The sequence below is a fragment of the Sus scrofa genome, chromosome 6 (genome assembly GCF_000003025.6).
Source record: "Sus scrofa isolate TJ Tabasco breed Duroc chromosome 6, Sscrofa11.1, whole genome shotgun sequence".
Classification (NCBI taxonomy): domain Eukaryota; kingdom Metazoa; phylum Chordata; class Mammalia; order Artiodactyla; family Suidae; genus Sus; species Sus scrofa.
Genome location: NC_010448.4, coordinates 88584492 through 88608789, shown reverse-complemented (window position 1 = coordinate 88608789; position 24298 = coordinate 88584492). Strand labels below are relative to the sequence as shown.

The 24298-nt window shown below is 48.5% G+C and overlaps 1 protein-coding gene across 6 annotated transcripts; it reads right to left on the bottom strand.

The window, feature by feature from the left end:
• TMEM39B (transmembrane protein 39B) lies at positions 1880-23499 on the bottom strand. Of its 6 annotated transcripts, none has more exons than XM_021095796.1 (9): positions 23350-23499; positions 20537-20663; positions 19824-20043; positions 19144-19227; positions 18667-18821; positions 9804-10140; positions 8405-8592; positions 3856-3976; positions 1880-2350 (listed from the first exon to the last, which is right to left on the bottom strand). In XM_021095796.1, the coding sequence occupies exons 1-9, from the start codon at positions 23351-23353 to the stop codon at positions 2108-2110; spliced, it is 1479 nt and encodes a 492-aa protein (XP_020951455.1). In that variant the 5' UTR covers positions 23354-23499; the 3' UTR covers positions 1880-2107. The 6 variants fall into 6 exon arrangements, with proteins under 6 accessions (XP_020951455.1, XP_020951458.1, XP_020951460.1 ...); XM_021095799.1 differs by lacking the exon at positions 23350-23499 and adding an exon at positions 23116-23288; XM_021095801.1 differs by lacking the exons at positions 18667-18821; positions 19144-19227 and having other exon boundaries at positions 23350-23405.

Genomic DNA, 24298 nt, shown 5'->3' with positions numbered 1-24298 from the left:
TCCCAGTGTAGTGACTTGTTTCTGTCTTGGCATCTTCACTGTCTACCATGGCATCTGGCACAGAGTAGAGTCTCAGTGACTGCATGCTGGGAATCCGGACATCACATTCTGATAGGATTTTTGTTGTTGTTGTCTTTTTGTCTTTTTAGGGCTGCACCCACTGCATATAGAGGTTCCCAGGCTAGGGGTCCAATTGGATCTGTAGCTGCCCACCTACACCACAGCTCATGGCAACGCCGGATCCTTAACCCACTGAGCGAGGCCAGGGATCAAACCTGCATCCTCATGGCTGCTAGTCGGGTTCATTAACTGCTAAGCCTCGACGGGAATGCCACATTCTGCTAGGATTAAAAAAAAGAAAGAAAGAGTTCCCATCGTGGCTCGATGGTAAGGAAACGGACTCGGATTTGATTCCTGGCCTTGCTCAGTGGGTTAAGGATCCTGAATTGCCATGAGCTGTGGTGTAGGTCACAGATGCGGCTTGGATCCCAAGTTGCTGTGACTGTGGTGTAGGCCAGCAGCTACAGCTCCGATTCAGTCCCTAGCCTGGGAACTTCCATATGCAGCGGGTGCAGCCCTAAAAAGACAAAAAAAAAAAAAAAAAAAAAAAAAAAAAAAAATCTAAAAAACAAAAAATATTCTGCTAGGATTGTAACCCTTTCCAAGAGTTTTTTGCTCTACCACTTCTCAGCTGTGTTACCTTAGGCAAGTCACTATAGCTCCCTGGCCTCATTTTTTTCACTTAATAGGAGTAGCAGTACCTACCTCCTAGAGTTGTAATAAAAACTGGATCAAGGCCATCAAAAGTCTACAAATAATAAATGCTGGAGAGGGTGTGGAGAAAAGGGAACCTCCTACACTGTTGGTGGGAATGTAGGTTGGTGCAACCACTATGGAGAATAGTATGTGGTTTCCTTAAAAAACTAAAAATAGGAGTTCCCATCGTGGCTCAGTGGTTAATGAATCCGACTAGGAACCATGAGGTTGCGGGTTCGGTCCCTGACCTTGCTCAGTGGGTTAACGATCCGGCATTGCCGTGAGCTGTGGTGTAGGTCGCAGACATGGCTCGGATCCCGAGTTGCTGTGGCTCTGGAGTAGGCCGGTGGCTACAGCTCCGATTCGACCCCTAGCCTGGGAACCTCCACATGCCGCGGGAGCGGCCCAAGAAATAGCAAAAAAGACAAAAAAGACAAAAAAAAAAAAAAAAGAGTTAGGGATTAACATACATACATACTACTATATATAAAACATAATCAACAAGGGCCTACTATATAGCACAGAGAACTCAGTATTCTGTAACAACCTATATGGGAAAAGAATCTGAAAAAGAATGGATATATGTGTATGTATAACTGAGTCACTTTGCTACACATCTGAAACTAGCACAATATTGTAAATCAGCTATACTCCAAAATAAAAATTTTTTAAATAAAATTAAAAATGGGGATTATCATTGTACATTTAAAAAAACTGGATTAAGACAAGGCCTGTAGGAGTTCTGGCAGTGGTTCAGCAGAAATGAATCTGACTAGTATCCATGAGGACACAGGTTCAATTTGTGGCCTTGCTCAGTGGGTTAAGGATCCAGCGTTGCCATGAGCTGTGGTGTAGGTCAAAGATGTGGCTCAGATCTAGCGTTGCCATGGCTGTGGTGTAAGCTGGCGTCTACAGCTCCAAATGGACCCCTAGCCTGGGAACCTCCATATGCTACAGGTGAGGCCCTAAAAAAAAAAAGACAAGGCCTGCCTCTGCCATCTCCTCACCTCTTCTCCACTGGAGAAGGCAGAGCTGCCAGGGGCCCCAGCAGCCACACACAGGGCTTTCTGGCCCAGAATCCCACACCTCTGCTATCCACCTGACCGGCAAGAAGAGAAAGAAATACAGGACACGGGTTTATTGGGAGTATAAAAATAGGACTTTTTCCCCCCCTGATAATCACATCAATTATCAAAGAAAGAAACAGTATGTAACAAAAATACAAAGCTCTGGTGGATTTTTTTTGTCTGTTTTTGTGTTTTTTTTGCCCTCACCCAACCCTCCCCAAAAGCCCCCTCCCAGAGAGCCCCTGGCTGAAGCCTGGATGTGGTCCCTGGGGTCGCCCTGGGGCTCAGGAGAACCGGTGGTCTAGGTCCCTCTGGGGGTTGGCAGAGTACGAGTAGGCCTTGCCCAGTACCAGGCGGTCCCGCAGCAGCTTGAAGAAGGCGTAGTAGTTGCTGAAGAGGATGAGTGCCAGTGAGATGGTCTGGTGCCACTTTTCAGAGGACATTAAGGAGTACAGCTGGTAGACGATGACCGCGCCCTCCAGCAGCAAAAGGATGTTGAGGATCCGCAGGGGTTTGCTGAAAAAGAACTGCCGGGGAAAGAGTAGGCAAGGGCTGGAAAGTATGGCCCAGAAGCCCCCCCTCTTGGATGGGGGTTCTGGGTGGGCCAGTGAAGGGGTCAGGCTCTTGGGGCCCCATGCAGACCTGGGTGGGGAGGAAGCCTCTGGAGGGTTGGGCGTGGACCTTGCTACCTCTGCCTTTGTTTGTGGTGTTCTTTCTGCCAATACTGCTTAAAACACATAAGTTGTTTAAGATCCCTAATTGACTTCTTTCTTTCATTTTAGGGCTGCACCTGTGGCATATGGAGGTTCCCAGGTTAGGGGTCGAATTGGAGCTGTGGCTGCTGGCCTACGCTACAGCCACAGCAACACCAGATCCGAGTCACATTTTTGACAGCTTTTGGCAATGCTGGATCCTTAACCTACCAAGCAAGGCCAGGGATCAAACCAGAATCCTCATGGATACTAGTCGGGTTCTTAACCTGCAGAGCCACAATGGGAATTCCATTTTTTGTTTGTTTGTTTGTTTTTTAGGGCCGCACTTGTGGCTTATGCAAGTTCCCAGGCTAGGGGTCGAATTGGAGCTGCAGCTGCCAGCCTACTCTATAACCGCAGCAGTGCCAGATCTGAGCAGCGTCTTCAACCTGTACCACAGCACATGGCAGCACTGGATCCTTAATCCACTGAGGCCAGGGATCGAACCCGCATTCTCATGGATACTAGTTGGGTTCGTTATCCCTGAGCCACAGTGGGAACTCCTGGGGAGGTCTTTAGGGGCTACTGCAGTGGGGGCAGAACGTGAAGGGAAGTCCAACCCTTTCAAATAGAGAAGCACCATGTGGTCCCCTATACATCAAATTTTACTTTATGACCATGTTGGAAAAAAGGATTTTGACAGTAAAATGGAGACCAGCCCAGATGCTGCTGAGCGGCCCTTTTCCATAGTGCTAGGACCATCAGCCATTACCATTATTTTCCAAGCTTCCCAGTAGGAAACCTTCGGAACAAGTAAACCCTCTAAGCCGATTTCAGTACCTGAAACCTGGGATAGCCCTGGTATTTCTCTCATACACAAGGTTGCGGTGCAGACTGATTGCAAGGATACACAGAAGTGCCTACCACAGTGCCTGGCACACAATAAGGAATGATGACGTTTCTTTGCTTTTTTCTTTTTTTTGGAATCCAGTTCCCAGACCAAGGATTGCACTCAGGCCACAGTGATGTAAGCGCCAAATCCCAACACTAGACCACCAGGGAATTTCCAGAAATGATGATCGTAGTTATTCTCACCACCAAGAACCCCTCCTTTTATCATCTCTTCCACTGCCACTCAATGTTTTCAAAGATCTGGTTCCAAGTGAGCTATGTTTATGACGTGATCACTTGCATGGCTGTTCCTGGGCTGCATGTGTGCGCTGTCTTCTTTGGGGTTTGGGAAATAGTGAAAATAGCCTTCTCCTGCTATGGCATCACCTTTCTGCCTAGTTTGCCCTCTAGATCAGGCCCCACCCTCCTTCCCAGGGGAGGAGACTCACGTGGAAACGGAAGTGAGAGACGTCGGAGGGGATGGCCACGTTGTAGTGGCCCACTGCTTTGTAGACGTTCTTGCTGTGCTTCACCAGCACGCCTTGTGGCCACATGCACTCTTCAGTCCACCTGGAGACACAGCCCAACAGAATCCCTTATACCCGGCTCACCCACACAAGGGGATGCTGGAAGACTAGGCATGGGGTGACCAGCAGGGCTCTACTCCCATTGCTATCATTCAGACACAGTGACTTTCCTTTTCTGGGTCTCAGTTGCCTCTTCTGTAAAGTGGGGTAAGAATCATGAGAAAGCCACTGCCCTGGGAGTAGGGAGGGTTAGGGCTGACATTCATGTCTCTGAGGGATTTTAAGAAAACCCTCTTCCCTCCCTGGGCTCATTTTCTTCATCTAGCCTCCAATCAATTTCACCTCCAGCCTCTAAGCAGTCCACCACACAGCTGCCTAAGCTGAGGGGTCTTTGGTATATTTTTTTTGGGGGGGGGCATACCTGCAGCATATGGAAGTTCCCAGGCTAGGCAGGGGTTGAATTGGAGCTGTAGCTGTTGGTCTACACCACAGCCACAGCAACGGTGGATCTAAGCTGCATTCTTTTTTTTTTTTTTGTCTTTTTGCCTTTTCAGGGCCGCTCCCATGGCATATGGAGGTTCCCAGGCTAGGGGTCGAATCGGAGCTGTAGCCACTAGCCTACACCAGAGCCACAACAACGTGGGATCCAAGCTGCATCTGCGACCTACACCACAACTCATGGCAACGCCGAATCCTTAACCTACTGAGCAAGGCCAGGGATCAAGCCAACATCCTTACGGACATTATGTCAGATTCTTTTGTCTTTTTAGGGCTGCACATGCAGTGTATGGAAGTTCCTAGGCTAGGGGTCCAATCGGAGGTGTAGCTGCCGGCCTTTGCCATAGCCACCGCCACAGCCATGCAGATCCATAACCCACTGAGAGAGGCCAGGGGTCGAACCCACATTCTCTCATGGTTACTAGTAAGATTTGTTTCCCCTGAGCCATGGAACTCCTTATGTCAGACTCTTAACCCACTGAGCCACAATGGGAACTCCGGTTCTGTATTTTTTGGCCAACACCTGTGGCATGTGGAAGTTCCTGGGCCTGGGATTAAACCCACACCACAGTAGTGACCCAAGCCACTGCAGTGACAATGCCAGATACTTAACTTGCTGTACCACAGGAGAACCCTGGGTGGTCTTTGGAAGATACCAAGCTGAACCTGACAATTCTCTTCCCCAAACCTTTTCAAAGCTTTCCAGTGCTCCGGGAGTCAGGTCCCCAAGGATTTGGCCTGGCCTCTAGGGCTGTGTGGACTAACACTGCACAGAACCTGCTCAAGCTTCCGGCTCATCCAGCACACCTAACTGCTCCTGCCTCTGCATAAGGTGCTCCTCCCCATCGGACTGCCCTTCCTGATGCTTCATCTTTCTGGCAGGTTCTTTGTCATCTTTTGAAATCTAAGATCCTCCAGAAAGCCTTTCCCAAACTCCCCAAAGAGTTCAGGAGCCTTTTTTTTTCTTTTTAGGGCCACATCCAAGGACTATGGAGGTTCCCAGGCTAGGGGTTGAATCGGAGCTGTAGCTGCCAGCCTATGCCGCAGCCACAGTCACGCAGGATCTGAACTGCATCTTCGACCTACACCACAGCTCACGGTAACGTCGGATCTTTAATCCACTGAGTGAGGCCAGGGATCAAACCCGCAACCTCGTGGTTACTGGTCCACTCTCCTCAGTGCTTTGTCAATTATTTATCTGCCTGTATCCCTCATTGGTCTGGGAGCGCTGATGGGAAGGGATGGTGTCCAATTTATTTCTGTGTCTTTGCAGCACATCACAAGGCCTGGCACAGAGAGGCCCCAGTGAGCATGCAGATAAGGTTTTTGGACCAGGGAATATTTTTTCAGTGTTCTGTGAGACCTCTCAGTAACTCCAAGTGTCCGGGGCCAGAGGACTGAGAATCACGTCTGCAAGAAGCTCACTCTCATGCTCTTGTCCTATTGATTTCTTCATTTAAAAACAGTTACCAGATTATACACAACAACACGGATGAACTTTGTAGACATTATGCCGAATGGAAAAAACTGGACCCAAGAATACCTACTGTATAATTTAATATATGTGTTTTGGAGGCAAAACTAAGCTATGGTGAAAGGAAGTGAAAAGATGCTTGCCAGGCGGAGGGGGTCATGGGGAAGGGGCATAAAGACCTTTCTGAGGGGCTGTAAATGTTCTATATCTTGATGGAGGATGGGCTACATGGGTGTGTATGTCTTTATCAAAACACAAAGAATTGTATACTTGAAGATTTGTGGGAGTTCCCACTGTGGTACAAAGGGATTGTCGGCATCTTAGGAGCCCTGGGACACAGGCTTGATCCCCAGCCTGGCATAGGGGGTTAAGGATCTTGTGTTGTTGCAGCTGTGGCTTAGGTCACAACTGCAGCTCAGATCTGATCCCTTGTCTGGGAACTCCATGTGCCACGAGATGGCCAAAAAGAAAAAAAAATATTTGTGCATTTTGCTGTATGTAAATTTTATCTTAAAAAAAGGACTATACATACACACACACACACACACACACACACACACACACACACACAATTTGCTGTGGGAGTTCCTGCTGTGGTGCAATGGGATCAGCAGCATCTCTGCAGTGCCAAGATGCAAGTTTGATCCCCAGCTCAGCACAGTGGGTTAAAGGATCTGCTGTTGGGCAGCTGTGACGTAGGTCGAAACTGCAGCTTGGATCTGATTCCTGGCCCAAGAACGCCATATGCTGAGGGGGGCGACCAAAAAAATAAATAAACAAACAAAAATTTGCTGTGGACCTATCACAAGCCAGGCATTTTTCCAGAAGTGAGGAGACGGTCGACTGTTTAACAGACAAGGACCCTGACCTCCAGGAGCTTTAGTCCTGGAATGACAGGCAAGTAACTGAGCAAACACAGCAGAAAGCGTTAGGTGCAATGATCATGGGATTGTGGGGTCGGGGGAGCAGAGGGCAGGGCATTGAACCTATCCTGGGTGGTCAGGAAAGTGTTCCTGGAGGAAGTACAATGCTGAAGGATGAACAGAAATTAAACAGGAAAGGGAAGCTGGAAAGAGCATTGCAGGCAAAACACGCATCATATGCAAAAGCCTGGATACAAAAGAACATATAGACTTTGAGGATCCAAAGAGACTGGGTCTGGCTAGAGAGGAGTACAAGTCTGGGCGTGGGAAGAGACAAGGCAGAAAGGGCTGGCAGGACCCTGTTCATCACGGGGAGTCATGTGAAGGAGCCTGGGTCTTATCTGGGGACCACGGTGAGCCATGGACGGGTTTATCCCTATGTTCAGCCATGGAGTATTTTTCCACCCCCAACCCCCTCAGAGCCTGAGGCTAACCAAGCCCCCATCGTCCCATAATACCCATCCCTTTTCTGAACCACTTGGATGAAGTCTGAGAGGGACCCTGATTAGCATGGAGGGCCAATGTCAGGAGGCTTGGCCTCTGTGGCCTCCCTTTGCACCTCTGTGGGCCTACCTCTACAAACCTGTCCTAGGGGCCTCTTCTCTGCCGGGCTTTGTGCTGGGCCCAAGACTCAGATGTGATTCAGAGGTGATCCCAGCCTTGAGGAGCTTCCAGTCTAATGGGGGAATACAGGCAGGACAATTAGCATAACCTGGGTGGAACCACTGTGATGAAGGGCTGTGGAGAGGCTAGGCACCGGGAAGGATGGGTCAGGCTGAGGGGAGGACAGCCCAGCACCTAAGGGCTCCTGAGCAGGGTGACTTCTGCCTTTGCTCTGAGGGCAATGCCAGCCTGCAGCTGGGTCCCTTTCAGCTCCCTCATCCTAACTCTGTGTACACAGCCGTCACCCCCACCAGACTGTGAACTCCTCAAGGGGTCTCATCTAAGCCATTTGCTCCATGTGGTGGTCCTCCCCTGGCCAGGGTATGTCGTCAACTAACAGAGACCATTTCCTGTTATCAGATGGATGTTTCTAAGGCACACTTGGGAATGGGTCCCTCCACTGTTCAAAACCCTCCATAGCGCCCCTCTGCCTTTAGGTCAAAGTCCAAGCTCACGGCAGCTTGGATACACAGCACCAGGTCTGGGATGGATGAGGCGGAAGTAAATGTTTGCTGAAAAAGCAGATGACCCACTGACTGAATGGATGAGTGAGTGGAAAGAGGGAAGCAATGAATGGATGCGTGAGCAAATCAGTCAACGAGTAAGTCCGTGAATGAGAAAGTCAACAGGTCCATGAATTTACCACCTGCCCCCCACCCTATCTCCAGGACACTGAAAGTTACCCAAGGACAGGGGACAGGTCCTTCCTGGGCCCTGCAAAACACGCTCAAAAACTATTTGCTCTGCTGTTGGTCTTGCCAAAAAAAGAAAAAAAAAAACCTATTTGATAACTAAATAAATGAATTGATGAGCTGCAGGGGGAGGGGAGAGAATCGGTTAGGGGAGGGTGCTAGTGACTCCAGACATTGACCAGGGGAGCTGGGGTTGGGTGAGTCGGGGAAGGGCAACTCACGGGTGCTGCAGCACGTTGGAACACAGCGCTGGGTCCACCTTCTGCCAGCAGCCCAGGTGGGCAGCGGCCTTGTGCAGCAGGTCGCAGTAGCTGGCAGGCAGCAGGTGCTGCATGAGGATCACTGAGGTGCTGATGGACACCAGCAGGAAGAGCTCGCAGGACCAGCGCTTGTCATAGTAATGTGTGTTCTGGGGGCAGTGGGAAGGTGGGTAAGGCCTGGGACACCCCTAATGGCCTCCCTTCCTCCCCCTTCCCTGATTCCATCTGCCTCGGAGGTCCAGACAGCCCCAGAGACCCGGGGGTGGCCTGAGACCAAGGATCAAACACCTAACAAAGGCGGCTTAATGGTGCACTTAAACCCTGTGCTCACTGCTAAGTTTTCTACACAGAGAAATGCTCCCACTGCCAACCACTCTGAGTCAGAGAACAGGGTCTGCGGTCCAACAAAAATGAGTTCAAATCTTGGCTCTGCTGCTTATTCGCTATGGGACCTCAGGTAAGTCATTTCACTTCTCTGAGCTCTAGCGTCTTCATCTATTTTTTTCTTTTTCTTTTTCTTTTTTTTTGCTTTTTGGGGCTGTACCTGTGGCATATGGAAGTTCCCAGACTAGGGGTTGAATCAGAGCTGCAGCTGCCGGCCTATACCACAGCCACAGAAACATGGGATCCAGGCTGCATCTGTGCCCTATATCACTGCTTACAGCAACGCCAGATCCTTAACCCACTGAGTGAGGCCAGGGATTGAACCCGCATCCTCTTGGATACTAGTTGGGTCTGTAACCTGCTGAGCCACATGGGAACTCCAAGCTTCCTCATCTATGAAGTGAGGGTAAGAGTAACCACCTCTGAGAGACTTGAGCAGGATTATAACGTTCTTGAAAACTCTAGCATGTTGTAGGTGCCTAACAGACAAGAGGTCCTCTCAACCCCCATCATCCAGGGCAGCCCATCCTTGGAGAAGTGTGTCCAGCCCATTGTCAGCTGGGGAGGTCCCTTCCCAGATGGCCCTACAAGCCAGAGACAGAGAGCACAGGCTTTCAGCATCACTCAGACCTGGATGAATCCTGGCTTTCACACTGAATGATAAAGCAGGACCCTGAGACGTGCCTGTGCCAAAATGGCCACACTGAAATACAAAGTCACTGCCTTTTGTTGTCAAGTGATGTGAACAACAATGACATGGCCCCCTCACTGGCTGGGTGACCTTGTGCAGGCCACTTCCGCTCAGCGAGCCATGTTTTTTCCACTCTAAAATGAAAGCAGTAGTCACTCTGGCCAAGAGAACAGATGGGAATCTCATCCAAAGCAGCAGAGTTACTTATGCAGGAGTAGCAGGAGGGCTCCTGGGGGGCAGGCAGCAGGGTGAGGCCCCAGCCCTCCCTGGGTTAAGCTAACGCACCTTCACGAACCAGACGGGCACAAAGGCCACGTAGTAGGCACTCAGCATGGAGCTGACCAGCACTTCCTTCATGCGCCAGTTGAAGTCCATCTTGAGGAACTCTACCTCGCTGCGGATGAGGCTTGGCGACAGGCAGCAGGCGTGGGTGGGCATGGCATCTGGGCCATACAGCTGCCGCGTGTGCTGCTTCCATGTCTCCCGCAGCGTCAGCAGGTAGTCCCGGCTCCGTGCCAGGCCACTGACTGCCTCCCGGGGACCCATGGAGGCCATGTGGCTGAAGAGGTTGGTCTTGCGGAGGTCACAGTTGAGCTGCAGGAACGGAATGTACATCCCAAACCTGCTGGGGAAGACAGCGGTGAGGGCAGGCCTGCCCAGGGGCCAGGATCCCGACCCTTAACCACTGAGGGACTTTCCTCCTCAGACTTTAGGTCTCCTGGCTGCTCAGAGGGGAGACTTCACCCATCCTTCTAGCCATCCAGCCTCCCAGCCAACGGTCAGCCATTCAACATGTTAACACCGAGTGTGCGCCAGGCATTGTGCTGAGCAGCGAGGATGCAGTGGAAAGCAAGACATGAGTTCTGGCCTCACAGTCTATTGCTGACCAGCAGAAGTCACCATGGCCCACGTTCACTGGCCACAACCCATACTCCAGACACTGGACTCAGTGCTTTACAAGCATTCTCTTCTTTTATTTCTCCTAACTCTGTTAGGTATTGTTATTTTGTGGCCTTTTCAGCTGAGGAAGCTGTAGCTCAGAAAGGTGGAGTGGGAGTTCCCGTGGTGGCGCAGTGGTTAACGAATCCGACTAGGAACCATAAGGTTGCGGGTTCGGTCCCTGCCCTTGCTCAGTGGGTTAACGATCCGGCGTTGCCGTGAGCTGTGGTGTAGGCTGCAGACGCGGCTCGGATCCTACGTTGCTGTGGCTCTGGTGTAGGCCAGTGGCTACAGCTCCGATTCGACCCCTAGCCTGGGAACCTCCATATGCCACGGGAGCGGCCCAAGAAATAGCAAAAAGACAAAAAAAAAAAAAAAAAAAAGAAAGGTGGAGTGGATTCTGAAAGGTCACACAATGAGTAAGGAAGTAATGAAGCTGGAATTCCAATCCAGAACTGTCTGGTACCAGAGATCAAGACAGATAGCCAACAAATACTATGGGTAATTCATTAATTTAAAATGTACGTGTTGGAGTTCCTGCCATGGCTCATCGGTTAATGAACCCGACTAGCATCCATGAAGACACAGGTTCGATCCCTGGCCTCGCTCAGTGGGTTAAGGATCCGGTGATGCTGTGAGCTGTGGTGTAGGTCGCAGACGTGGCTTCGAGGCCATGATGCTGTGGCTGTGGCCTGGGGACCTCCATCTGCTGCAGGTGCAGTCCTAAAAAGACAGAAAAAAAAAAAAAGTACGTTGTATGTGTTACCGCAAAAGAGAGGTAGAAACTGTCACGAGTGCATGTGTTAGAGGCAGCTTTTTGTTCTGCAGAGGAGGGTAGTTCAGGAACAATATTTATTGTGTGTCTATCATGTGTGAGGCACTGAAATGGGCCCCTGAACAGTACAAACTCATTCCTCTGAGGAGTACCCTAAGGTCAGAGCTGAAGCTAATTATTCAAGGGGTGGAGTGTGTGGCTGGTATCTTTTAAGGAGAAAACTAGACAGACCCATAACCCAGAAGGGAAGATAATTAATGTGGAACTTTGTGATAGGTGCACTTTACATGCATTCTTTGTTTTTTCATTTTGTTTTAGTTTGTTTGTTCTACATTCCCATGCCACAGCAGTGACCCGAGCTGCTACAGCGACTACACTGGATCATTAACCTGCTGTGCCACAAGGGAACTCCTGGTTTAGTTTTTTTAGGCATTCCTTGTTTTAGTTTACACCTTTCAATTTCCCCAGGTCCTCAGACACAGCTGCAGAAGGGTCCCTGGGCTGCTACCAGGAGCTAGAGCCAATAAGAATGCTGTTTTTTTAATCTATAGCAATGTTTTCTTCCTTTATTCTGAACTTCCAAGAAGGAATATATGAGTGTTCTTGGGTACTCCTACAATTAGTCTCTTTGGGTTTTGCTTTCTGGTCTATAAAATGGGAAAGCTACCACTTTCCTCGAGGTAAGGTTCAAGTACAATAACTTAGAAAATTTAGGTTAAGGGCATAACCTTTGTGGTCACATAGGCCAGGATTAAAATCCCAGCTCTGCCACTTACTAGTGCTGTGATTTAGGGCAAGTTATGTCACCTCTATGAGCCTCGGTTTCCTTCACTTGTCTTAAGTTACATAGGCCATGTTGATTCTCTACGCTCAGACAGGCATTATGGTAGTGTTTTTATAGATACTCTGTTTTAATCTTTGCAACAGTGCCCAGCATGGTGTCTGGCCCAGAGTAGAAAATCAGCACAATTTGTTCAGAAAAGAAGCAGGCCAATGATTCTGTGGGCCAGTAAAGAACACTGAAATGAGATTCCCAAAACACTCTGCTCGGTGGGAATGAGGGAGTGGGGCACCTACATGAACATACAATGGCCTCTGACTCAAACTTAAGGACAATTACTTAAGAATCTTTCTGGAGGTCCCGTTGTGGCACGGTGGAAATGAACCCGACTAGTATCCATGAGGATGTGGGTTTGATCCCTGGCCTTGATCAGTGGGTCAGGGATCCGCCGTTACCATGAGCTGTGGTTTAGGTCGCAGCTGCAGCTCAGGTCCCACACTGTTGTGGCTGTGGTATTGGCCAGCAGCTGCAGCTGCAATGTGACCCCTAGCCTGGAAACTTCCATATGCCATAGTGTGGCCTTAAAAAAAAAAAAAAAAAAAAAAAATTCCTGGCTTTGCCTTTAAGAAGGACAGTCGATACAATTAAATTGTTTGGTAATGGCAAGTGGCTGCTCTGACAGGTCACAAGTTAGGAACAACTTCCCATGCAGGACGGCAGACTCCCTTTCATTCTCTCCACCCAAGATGTGACAGGATCAATGTAGAAAATACATACAAGTAGAAAAAAGATACACATCAGCAAAAAAAGGATGGGAGTGGGGGTTATCAGTATATAAGTGATCCCGACAAATTCAGAGAGCAGTTGGAAACATGCTGACAGATGAAGAAGGAATCAACATCTAGAGCAGTGTTGTCATATAGAAATAGAGTCACATGTGTAATTTAAAATTTTCCATTAGCCATATTAAAAAAAGAAATTATTATTATTATTATTATTTTTGCTTTTTAGGGCCACACTGACAGGGTATACGTAAGTTCCCAGCTTAGGGGTTGAATCAGAGCTATAGCTGCCAGCTGACACCACAGCCACAGCAACACTGGATCCTTAACCCACTGAGCGAGGCCAGGGATCAAACCTGCATCCTCATGGATCCTAGTCAGGTTCGTTAACTGCTGAACCACAAAGGAAACGCCAAGAAATTAATTTTAATACTCTATTTTACTTGACCCAAAATACATAAAATATTATTTCGACCTATAGTCTTTATTTATGAATGAGCTTTTTTACTTACTTTCTTTTTTTGAACTAAATCTTCAGAATCCAGTATATATTTTATAGTAATAGCACATTTCAATACAACCTAGCCCATTTCAAATGTTCAATAACAATAGGCAGCCAGAAGCTACTAAACCAGAGAGCACAGGTCTAGAATGTGCCAGGACAGAGCTGCACTAGGCATAGGAACTTATCTGCCCAGACTGACCCCGAGAGAGACTGGCTTGAAGTGAGCATATCTGATAGAGGGTGGAAGTGAGAAGCAGGGCAGAACAAATGGGATTAAACAAAGACCTGAATTTGAGTCATTCCCTCTATTCTCCCACATGCCTGACACAATCTGCCCTGAAGGATTCTTCGCTAAAGAAAATGAATAAACTGAGGAGACCCTAAGGTCTCTAATGAGGGCATCCTAGAGTAATAATAACCCCTCCTCTTTTTGGCCTATGGGGGCCCACACCCTGACAGCTAGCACCTCACTCACTCATCCTAAAGCAAAGTCTACTGGTCAGTGTGCTCTGCCCACACACTTAGAAGAGCCAGCCACACCTCTCACTTACATATACAATGGCAGAGGGAGAGAAAATGCATCCCAAACCACTCATCCTCCACTCTTAAATGTAAACGGATAACCAAAGAAACTAACTACACTTAGAAAACCAGCAGCATGAAACAGAAAAATGGGCCCCAGGGTAAAGACAAAATTGAGGGAATATAAGATTTTTAAAACAACAGAATGCTATGCGAAAAGACAATCGGAAAACAAGAGGCCTTAGAGATGAAAAACTATGATTGCTGAAAAAAAACTCAATAAAAAATCTGGAAGATAGAGTTGAGAAAATCTGCCTAAAGGCAAAGTAAAAAGAGAGAAAAAAGACAGACAGAGAGAGCTACAGAAAGAAAGAAAGAGGGTAAGGAGGGAGAGAGAGAAAAAGTATGAGGGAAAATGTAAGAGAAACAGATGACCAATCTTTGAGGTCTACCATCTGATGAAGAGAAGTCTCAGAGAACAGGAAAAAAAAAAAAAAAAAAGGAAGGGAAGATATTACCAAATAAATAATAGAAGAAAAAAAATTTTTGTTGTTGTTGTTGTTTTAGGGCTATACCCATGGCATATGGAGGTTCCTAGGCTAGGGGTCCAACTGGAGCTGGAGCTGCTGGCCTATACAACAGCCACAACAACGCCAGATCCGAGCCATGTCTTTGATCTACACTACACTCATGGCAATGCTGGATCCTTAACCCACTGAGCAAAGCCAGGGATTGAACCTACGTCCTCATGGATACTAGTCAGATTTGTTTCCACTGAGCCACAAGGGGAATTCCATACTACAAGAAAATTTCTCTGACCGGAAGAAATACCCAAATCCCCAGGTTAAAAAAGTCCTAGAATTCTAATAAGATGGATGACAAAAATTCCACATCAGACACCTCCTTGTGAAGTTTCAAACAATCAAAAGATAGAATATTCTTGAAAGTTTTCCAAGGAAAAAAACAAGTTATCAACAAAGTAACTGGAATGAAACTAGCATCAGACTTCTCATTAGAAATATTGGATGCTAGAGACAATGGAGCAATATTCAAAATTTTGAGAGAGTATGAATTTGAACTTAGAAATCTACATTTGGCCAAACCATCAATCAAGTATAAGGGCAGAATAAAGACATTTTTAGACATGCAAGGACTCAGAATGTATATACCTCCCACATACCCCCTGTTGAGGAAATTACCTGATAATGCGCTCCAGCAAAATAAGGGAGAAAACCAAGAAAGAGGAAGACATGGGATCCAGGAAACAGTGGATCCAACCCAGGAGGGCAGCGAAGGGAAGTCCCAGGCTGAGAGCTGAACAGCAGGCCTAAAGAGCAACCACTCCAGACTGGAGCAGGAGGATGGAGGGCTCCAGGAGGGATGTCTTTGGGGGGAAAAATGGACTCCAGGCAACAGGTAGCATGATTGACAGGCTGGATAAACGAGGATATGATGAAGGCCCATCATTCTTTTGTCAACAAGAAAAAAGAAAGGCAATTAGAAACTCCAAGAAAAACAAAAAGCTATATAAGAAAGTTACAATCTAAATATGAAGCAAAATGTGGTGTGCTTTTAAGCAACTGATGGAATGTAAGAAAAGAGAAACCATTTGACCTTGACACTAGGAATTTTCTTTTTCAAGAGGCCCAAGATTATAACTCAGTAACTTAGAAGGAATTTTGTCTATGCAGTGAATGATATTTTCATATTCATAGTAATATCAAGGCTACTTATTAGCTTTTAATTTTTAGAATTAGCCTTAGACAAAGAATGGAAGACTTAAATGTGGCTATATAGGAGAATATGAATGTCAAGTATGACAACATAAAAGAGTTCAGCTGCCAGGAAGGGAGAGGAGGGAGAGGGGAGGAAAAGTAGATGGGTAGGGCTCCTAATATTATGTTCTTATAGAAAAGGGATTAAGACATTGACTATTACTATTATTATCATTTTTGCTTTTTTAGGATCACACCTTTGACACATGGAGGTTCCCAGGCTAGGGGTCAAATCAGAGCTACAGCTGCTGGCCTACACCAGAGCCACAGCAACGCCAGATCTGAGCCACATCTGCAACCTACACCACTGCCCATGGCAATGCCGGATCCTTAACCCACTGAGCAAGGCCAGGGGTCAAACCTGCGTCCTCATGGATCCTAGTCAGATTCGTTTCTGCTGAGCCACAATGGGAACTCCGGCATTGACTATTATTGATGGAATAAAAATACAAGCATAACAGAAAATTAAAAACAATAACAGTTATCAAATACTAGAACTAGAACAGTATGGATGGAAAGTGAACTAAATCTTCATCTGTCATTCAGAGGGAATCAATGTATGTGTGCATATACGTGTGTGTGGGGGTTGTGTTTGTATTTGTACAGAACATTTACTTCCAGGATATACAAGAAACAAGAAACACTAATGTTTACCTCTTGGAAGGGAAACTTGGTAGCTGGGAGACAGGAGTCCAGGGAGCTGACATTTGCATTCTACATTCTTTTCTATACACACATACATACATATATACACATATTTTTAGGGCCGCACTCACGGCATATGGAGATTCCCAGGGTAGGAGTCAAATGGAGCTGTAGCCACTGGCCTACGCCACAGCCACAGCCGCAGTCGCAGCCACATGGGATCTGAGCTGTGTCTGTGACCTACAGCACAGCTCACAGCAACGCCAGATCCTTAACCCACAGCGAGGCCAGGGATCAAACCTGGGTCCTCATGGATACTAGTCAGATTTGTTTCTGCTGAGCTACGACAGAAACTCCTACATATTTTAATTTTAATTTTAATGAGTTAAACCTATTATCCAACTATAAAAATCAATCCGTAAATTTTTAAAAGAATAAACAAAAGCAAAGGGATACTAAAATTATGGAGGTAACTCAAAAAAACACTTAAAATGAGAAACCAATGAAAAAAGTTGCTTTTCAGAGGTAGGACTAAAAATCTGAGGGTGGGGTGAAAGGCTGTTTTTCTTCATAAACTTTCCAGCACTAATAGATTTGATTTTTTACAACATGCCTTACATTAACAAAAATTTTTGTATTGATTTATTTTTTGCTTTTTAGGGCCACACCCATGGCATATGGAGGTTCCAGGCTAGGGGTAGAATCAGAGCTACAGCTGCTGGCCTACACCACAGCCAAAACAACACAGGATCCAAGCCACGTCTGCGACCTATGCCATAGCTCACAGCAATGCCGGATCCTTAACCCACTGAACAAGGCCAGTGATTGAACCTGCGTCCTCATGGATGCTAGTCAGATTCGTTTCCACTGAGCCACGATGGGAACTCCCCAATTACTGATATTTCCAACCAGCACATCCTGGAGGGCCATATCTATCAAAAACATTAAACATATCTTTTGGTGCAGTAATTCCACTTCTGGGGATCTGTTGTACAGAAATACTGGACAAGTGTGCAAAGATAGATGCAAAAGAATATTCCCTGCCCCACTGTTTCTAATAGGGAAAAGCTCAGCTTTTGAGCTCAAACAACTCAAAAGTCCACCAAAAGAAAACAAACAGAACACAATGTGAAAAGTCTATTCAATGGAAATACGATGAGGCCATTAAAAAAAAACAACAAAAAACAAGAGGTAGATTCATATATGTTGCCATGGAAAAATAACCAAATTACATGACTGTGTGAAAAATGTAGTCAACAGTACAATATTATGCACAGAGATCAATCCCATTTCTGTTTTTAAAAAGTGTGTATGTGTGTGCACTTGTAGACAAAATCTTGAAGGATATGCTGCAAGTAATCATTTTCTGGAGAACTGAGATTATGTGAGATTTTCACTTTCTATGTTCAAAGCCTGAAACATATATCACTCTTATAATTAAAAAAACTAGACGTTCCCTGGTGGCCTAGCAGTTAAGGATTCAGTGTTGTCACTGCTATGGCTCAGGTTCAATCCCTGGTCCCAGAACTTCTGCATGTTGTGGGCATGGCCAAGATAAAATAATAAAAAATAAAAACCAGTTATAACTAAAGCAAGTGTGATCGTGCTCCTCCCATGATAGTGCCCTTTTGGTCACGCAAGATATAGAGGGAGGACTGTCTAGCTCTGAAGCTTCCCAGGGAACAGAGCTGGTCCAGCCCGAGGAAGTTCATGACCCAGAAAGCCCAGGGATTGGGAAACTACTGTTAATGCCTAAGCAGCCAGGAGCCTGCCCCAGGAATGGCCAGAGTGGACCCCTTGCCAAAGTTCTCCCCACTTCCAGGGCAGAAAGGGGGCAGGCCTGGGCTCCGCTCAGATACTACCTTTCCATCCTTAACCATCTGAGTTCTGGCAACACGGAGGGAATGAGTGAGCAAAGCAGACTCACAGACAGACATACAGATATGCTTGTATGGAAACACACACACACATGCTGCATGCACAGACACCCACCCAGAAACACTCACACATGCAGGTACTTGCATGCACATAGACCTGGGGAGGAACTGAGAGATTCCATAAACGCTAAGACACACAGGAGACAGGGAAAGAGAAAGAACCAGAGAGACTGGAAGGGAAGAGAGAGGAAGAGGAAGCCTGTGCACCATCTCCCAGGAACTGTGGGATATACACTCGGACCTGAGCCCCATCCTGACTTCCCCGTCAGTGGCATCTCAGGGAAACAATGCCTGTCTCAGTTTCTGCTCTTGCAAAAACAGGCTAATCGTCTTGATCTCAGGGTGGCGTTGTCAGACAATATGAGAGGGTACTGTTGCTGTCTGCCCGTGAGGCTTCTGGGAGCAGGGACCTGGTGATCCAGCCACACTCAGGGCAGAGGTCAGGAACAGGTGCTAGGTGGCGAGGGGTGAAGTGAGGGGTACTCACGGATAGCAGAGGAACAGGAGGTTCAAGAAGGAGTAGGTCCTGAAGAGGTGGATGAGGGAGCGGCACAGACTCCAGCCTGTGGCCGTGAGAACGGTGAAGCGGGTGAGGAACAGCAGGATGGAGCGAAAGAGGGAGACCTTCCCCCTCTGAGAAGCCTGGGTCAGGGCGAGACAGGACGGGATGGGGCTTTGGATGGAGGCCTCAGGGGCTGTGCCCAAGTCCCACCCAGCACGGCCCGTGAGCCCACCCAGGGAAATGTGGGGCAGCAAGCTGGGCAGAAACTGGCAAAGCAAATCCTTCCCCTCAGCACCCAGTAAACTCCGAGAGCCATGGGTTGTGACTAATGTTCTTCAACCACGTTCAAAGGGAGCCCCGAGGAGACGCCTCGAGGTGGAAGGGCTGGGCCCGTCTCCTTGGCATTCCCAGGGTGAAAGGGAAGTCCCAAAGTCCCCAGGCCAGCCTCTGGGACCCAATCACCTCCTTCACGATGGACCCAATGAAGCGGCGGCCCAGAACGATGGTGGTCACCATTAGCAAGTTGAAGTCGATCAGGTGGAAGTTCTGTTGGGGGGGGCGGGCAGAGGCTGGGGGTCACGTGGGCCCCCTGCCCATATATGGGCTTTTCACATACCCACTTCCCCCTGCCCAGTCCTTTCCACTGGGACTGTCCCCACTCTCTGACCTTCACAGGCCTCTAGCTGAGTCAGACCAGGAAAATACCTAGAGGAGTAGAACAGGACCCAGAGGAGGGAAGTGGGACAGTTCCTGGAGATAAGAGAGTGGTGTGTGAGCCTTCTTGCTCCGATCACTGGTGCCCCTGTCCCTCTCCTTCTGCAGAGAGCTCCTGCTGCTCCGTGAAACACTCACGTATGCCTGTGACTTTCCCCGCACAGGACTTAAGGCTCTGTGCTCCTTTAGACAAAGTCTGTGTCAGATTCATCTCTGCTACCCTTACAATGCATAGTGTGGCGCTGAGCACATTAGGGGTGAGCGTTCAGGAATCATCCATTTCCTGTTCCTCCTACATGGCCAGCACGAGGCCAAACATATGGGGTGCCTGCTAAGCCATGCTAAACTGAAACCAAATGTGTTTGTGTGTGTGTGTCTCTCTCTCTCACACACATACACACAACAGGGGGTCCCAGCTGGGCACCTACCAGGGAGGTGTGAGAGGGTGGGTGGGAGGGTGGATACCACCACACTGTCTTGTAGATATTGATGTAGTGGACGAAGAGGGCTATGAGCTGACAGAAGAAAAGCTGCAATTCAAATAGAATGCTGGCCTGGACTGGGAGCTCGGGGATCTTGCAGTGCTGCAGGGGCACAACCGTCTGAGTGGCCAGTGGAGGGCTGGAGAGGCCCGTCCCAGAACTGCTCCTGGAGGTGGGAGGGAACAACATCAGAGGCTGACCTGAGAATCCTACCAAGGGCTGCTGGGGCACAAGAATGTCGGGTCAGATCAGAAAAGCAGTTCAGGGCAAGGATGGAGTCTTCCTAAACCTGCCTGCCAGACAAGGGAGCTGACATAGCCTTGTCCTATCCCTAATCTTATTCTGGCTTTCCAAATTCCCCAGGAAGAGAAGGAAGATTACATCCATTTTATAGATGAAGAAAAGGAGGCCCACTTGTCCAAGCCATGAGCAAATCAGGAGCAGAACCATAACTGGAATCCTGGCCTCTGGGGTCATTACAGTATGTCCCAATGGATTTGCCCCAGGGAGCACCCTCTAGGACTTTGCTGTTGCTCCCTACCCTTCAAGCCCCCATCTGGCATCTGGAGTATCACATCCCCGAGCCCAGTCAGGGAGTGTTTTGTCCAGATGGCTCCTGTGAGCCCACAGTGAGGGGCAAGAGACAGAACGCAGTTTACCTGGTACGGGAACGGACACTGGTGACAGATGCGCTGGAAGTGTGGCCCCCACCAGAGCCCCCAGAAGATCCTGGCTCACAGAGTGGATTTCGACAGTAGGATGTCCTGTTGGGACCTCTTCGTCCTCCTGTGGGGCTCAACATAAGGTAGATCCTCAAGCCAGAGGGCATATATCAAGGATACCAGCAATGATATTGGATCCGTTACCTGGTGTCTCATTCTGCCACTTTTTTTTTTTTTTTTTTTGGCCTTTTGCCTTTTCTAGGGCCGCTCCTGCCGAATATGGAGGTTCCCAGGGTAGGGGTCCAATCGGAGCTGTAGCCACCAGCCTATGCCAGAGCCACAGCAACGCCAGATCCGAACTGTGTCTGCGACCTATACCACAGCTCATGGCAATGCCAGATCCTTAACCCACTGAGCAAGGCCAGGGATTGAACCCACAAGCTCATGGTTCCTAGTCGGATTCGTTAACCACCGCGCCACGATGGGAACTCCTCATTCTGTCACTTAATCAGACATTCCTCTGACATTATTCCTAGACCCTGACTACCTCTTCAAACTCATCTCCTATCATTCTCTACTGCATCTCCATGCTCCAGCCAGCCTGGTCTTTCTCTCCTTGGGCAAACCAAGCTTGTTGCTACCTTTTACAGATGCTATATCCTCTGGAGAGCTGTTCTCTGCCATTTGGTAAGTATCTGCCCCCGTAACTTTCTATCTTATTTCTATTTTTTTCACACTTCAACTTTTTTTTTTTTTTTTTTTGGTCTTTTTGCCTTTTCTAGGGCCACTCCCACGGCATATGGAGCGTCCCAGGCTAAGGGTCTAATTGGAGCTATAGCCGCCGGCCTACACCAGAGCCACAGCAACACAGGATCTGAGCCGCGTCTACGACCTACACCACAGCTCATGGCAACGCCGGATCCTTAACCCACTGAGCAAGGCCAGGGATCGAACCCAAAACCTCATGGTTCCTAGTCAGATTCATTAACCACTGAGCCACAACGGGAACTCCTCACACTTCAACTTTATCTAATTCATTCGTTAACATATTTATTGTCTATCTTTCCCACTAGAACAGAAGATCAGTGGAGTCACTATCTTTTTCTTTTTTTTCTGGGCTGCACCTGCAGCATATGGACGTTCCTTGGCTAGAGGTCTAATTGGAGCTGTAGCTGCCGGCCTACGTATGCCACAGCCACAGCAACACTAGATTGGAGCCACATCTGTGACCTATGCCGCAGCCTGCAGCAATGCCAGATTTTTAACCCACTGAGTGAGGCCAGGAATTGAACCCACATCCTCATGGATACAAGTTGGGTTCTTAACCCACTGAGCCACAACAGGAACTCCAGCAGTCACTATCTTGATTTTTTTTTTTTTTTGGCCACACCTGTGGGACATGAAGTTTGCAGACCAGGGAACTAACCCATGCCACACCTGCAACCTGTGCCACAACTGCGACAATGTCAGATCCTTAACCCGTTGAGCCACAAGGGACTTCCTTGGTCTGTCTTTTCCACCGCTGTATCCTGTCCCCTTACCACAGTGCCCACCATAAAGCAAGGCTGCAATAACTACATGTTAATGAGGGAATGAACCCAGCAAGGTAGGTTTTCCACAGATTGGGAAACTCAGTTTTCACTGTGTCATAGGTAGTCTGGGAGTCTGGGGCTTGTGCTCTTAGCGTTGGTGAACACTGCTCCTTTTGGATACTCTAAATCTCTGTAGGCTGACACTTCTGGGTACTCTTGAAGTTTCTGCCTGCAGGACCCAAGATCCAGCTCAAGGAGCATCCTGGATTCTCATGGTCAGGTCCTAGGGCCTGAGCACAGTGTCAAGGATATGGGCTCTGGAAGAATGCTGGACCCACAACCTCTTTCTCTAGGCTTAGCAGCCTAGCCCAAGGTCCCAGGCACTGCCCTGCACAAAGATCCTGGGCACCACCCTAGTCCCACTGAGTTATAGCCTGTTCATATCTCCTCATGGCAGCACAGCAACCTACAACCACCCACCCACCCACACACACCCCTGCCCTAGCTTCTAGCCTGTAAGCTCTACACACACACACACACACACACACACACACACACCCTGCCCTAGCTTCTAGCCTGGAAGCTCTTCCCACACATCTCCAAAAAGTTCTTGTCCAGGAGCTCTGCCCCCAACCAGACCCCAGCTCCAAAGCTCTGTTCACGCACTACTGTTCCTGGCTTAGAAAACCTCACACAGGCACCTTCAGTCCGAATGCTCTGCCCACACCCACTCTCCCCTCTTTAGAAGCTCTGCACCCACATAAAGCCCCTCAACCCAGAAGCCCCACCCACACACACTTGTCAGCCCAGAAAACCTGCCTACAAGCCAATAAAAGCTCTCTCTGCCCAGAAGCCCGGTTCCAGAGTGGGGTCCCTTCTTCTGCAAGGTCTCCTTCCTGCTCCACCTCCCCCAGTACAAAGCCCCTGCAACCCCGAAAGTTTGCCCCTGCACTAGGGCCTACAGCACACGGACGCCTCTCTTAGCATCAAGGCCACGCCTACTGCCAAACCCCGCCCTCTCTAGTCCTCAGAGTGGGTCCTCACCAAAGCCCCCAGGAGCGTCTACATTTTAGAAGCCCCTCCCTCCGCTCCAATGTCCCGCCCCCACAAGAGGCCCCACCCGCAAAACGAAAGGAGGGGGCGGGGTCCCTCTGCGACCACATCCCCTCCCCCTCCCCTCGCCAGGATCCTGTCCGCGTGGGGGAGCAATTAGCAGCTTGGCCAACCTAACCCCCGAGCGCGCCCGTTGCCGGGCCAAGCCGGACCCGCGCTGCTCACCCATCTCCTCCCCCCGGCGTTTTCTGCTTCGCCGCCGCAGCTTCTGCGGGCAATATGTCGGAGGCGACGGCGGCCGGGAGAGGACTAACCGCCGCAGCCCAGTCCCCGGGTATCAGCTGCGCGCTACCGCTTCGCCGCCAAATTTGCATACAAGGCGGGCTAGCAGTTGGGGGCGCGCTTCTTAAAGGGGCCGCGCGGACAAAGGCAGAGCCGCGCGCTCTTTGTCTCGCGGTCCTCCACACCCTTCCTGCAGCTGCTGCCGAATAACCCAAGAGAGAGGGAAGCTGTCTCCTGCTCTTCCCTTGCGTACCTTCTCTCAGCTCCTCTTCGAAGATAAGGGAGGAGGTCAGAACCCCTCTCGGTTCCTGCATCCATGAGTGGTCCACTGGCGCCTCAAAACTCGCTTTGTCGCAAATTAGGCTTTTTTTTTTTCTGAACTCAGTGAATTTATTACATTTACAGTTGTACAATGATCATCACAACCCAATTTTATAGCATTTCCATCCGAAATCCCCAGCGCATGCCCCCACCCCCCAACCTGTCTCCTTTGGAAACCATAAGTTTTTCAAAGTCTGTGAGTCAGTATCTGTTCTGCAAAGTTCATTGTGTTTTTTTTTCAGATTCCACATGTAAGTGATAGCATTTGATGTTGGTGTCTCATTGTCTGAATGACTTCGCTTAGCATAATTTCTAAGTCCATCCATGTTGCTAAAAATGCTGTTATTTCTTTCCTTTTAATGGCTGAGTAATATTCCATTGTGTATATGCACCACATCTTTATCCATTCCTCTGTCAATGGACATTTGGGTTGTCTCCAAGTCTTGGCTATTGCAAATAGTGCTGCAATGAACATTGGAGTACACGTGTCTTTTTGAGTCACGGTTTTCTCTGGATAGATGCCCAAGGCTTTCATCTTTCTCTTTGGCCTTATTGTTCCTCCGTTTACCCC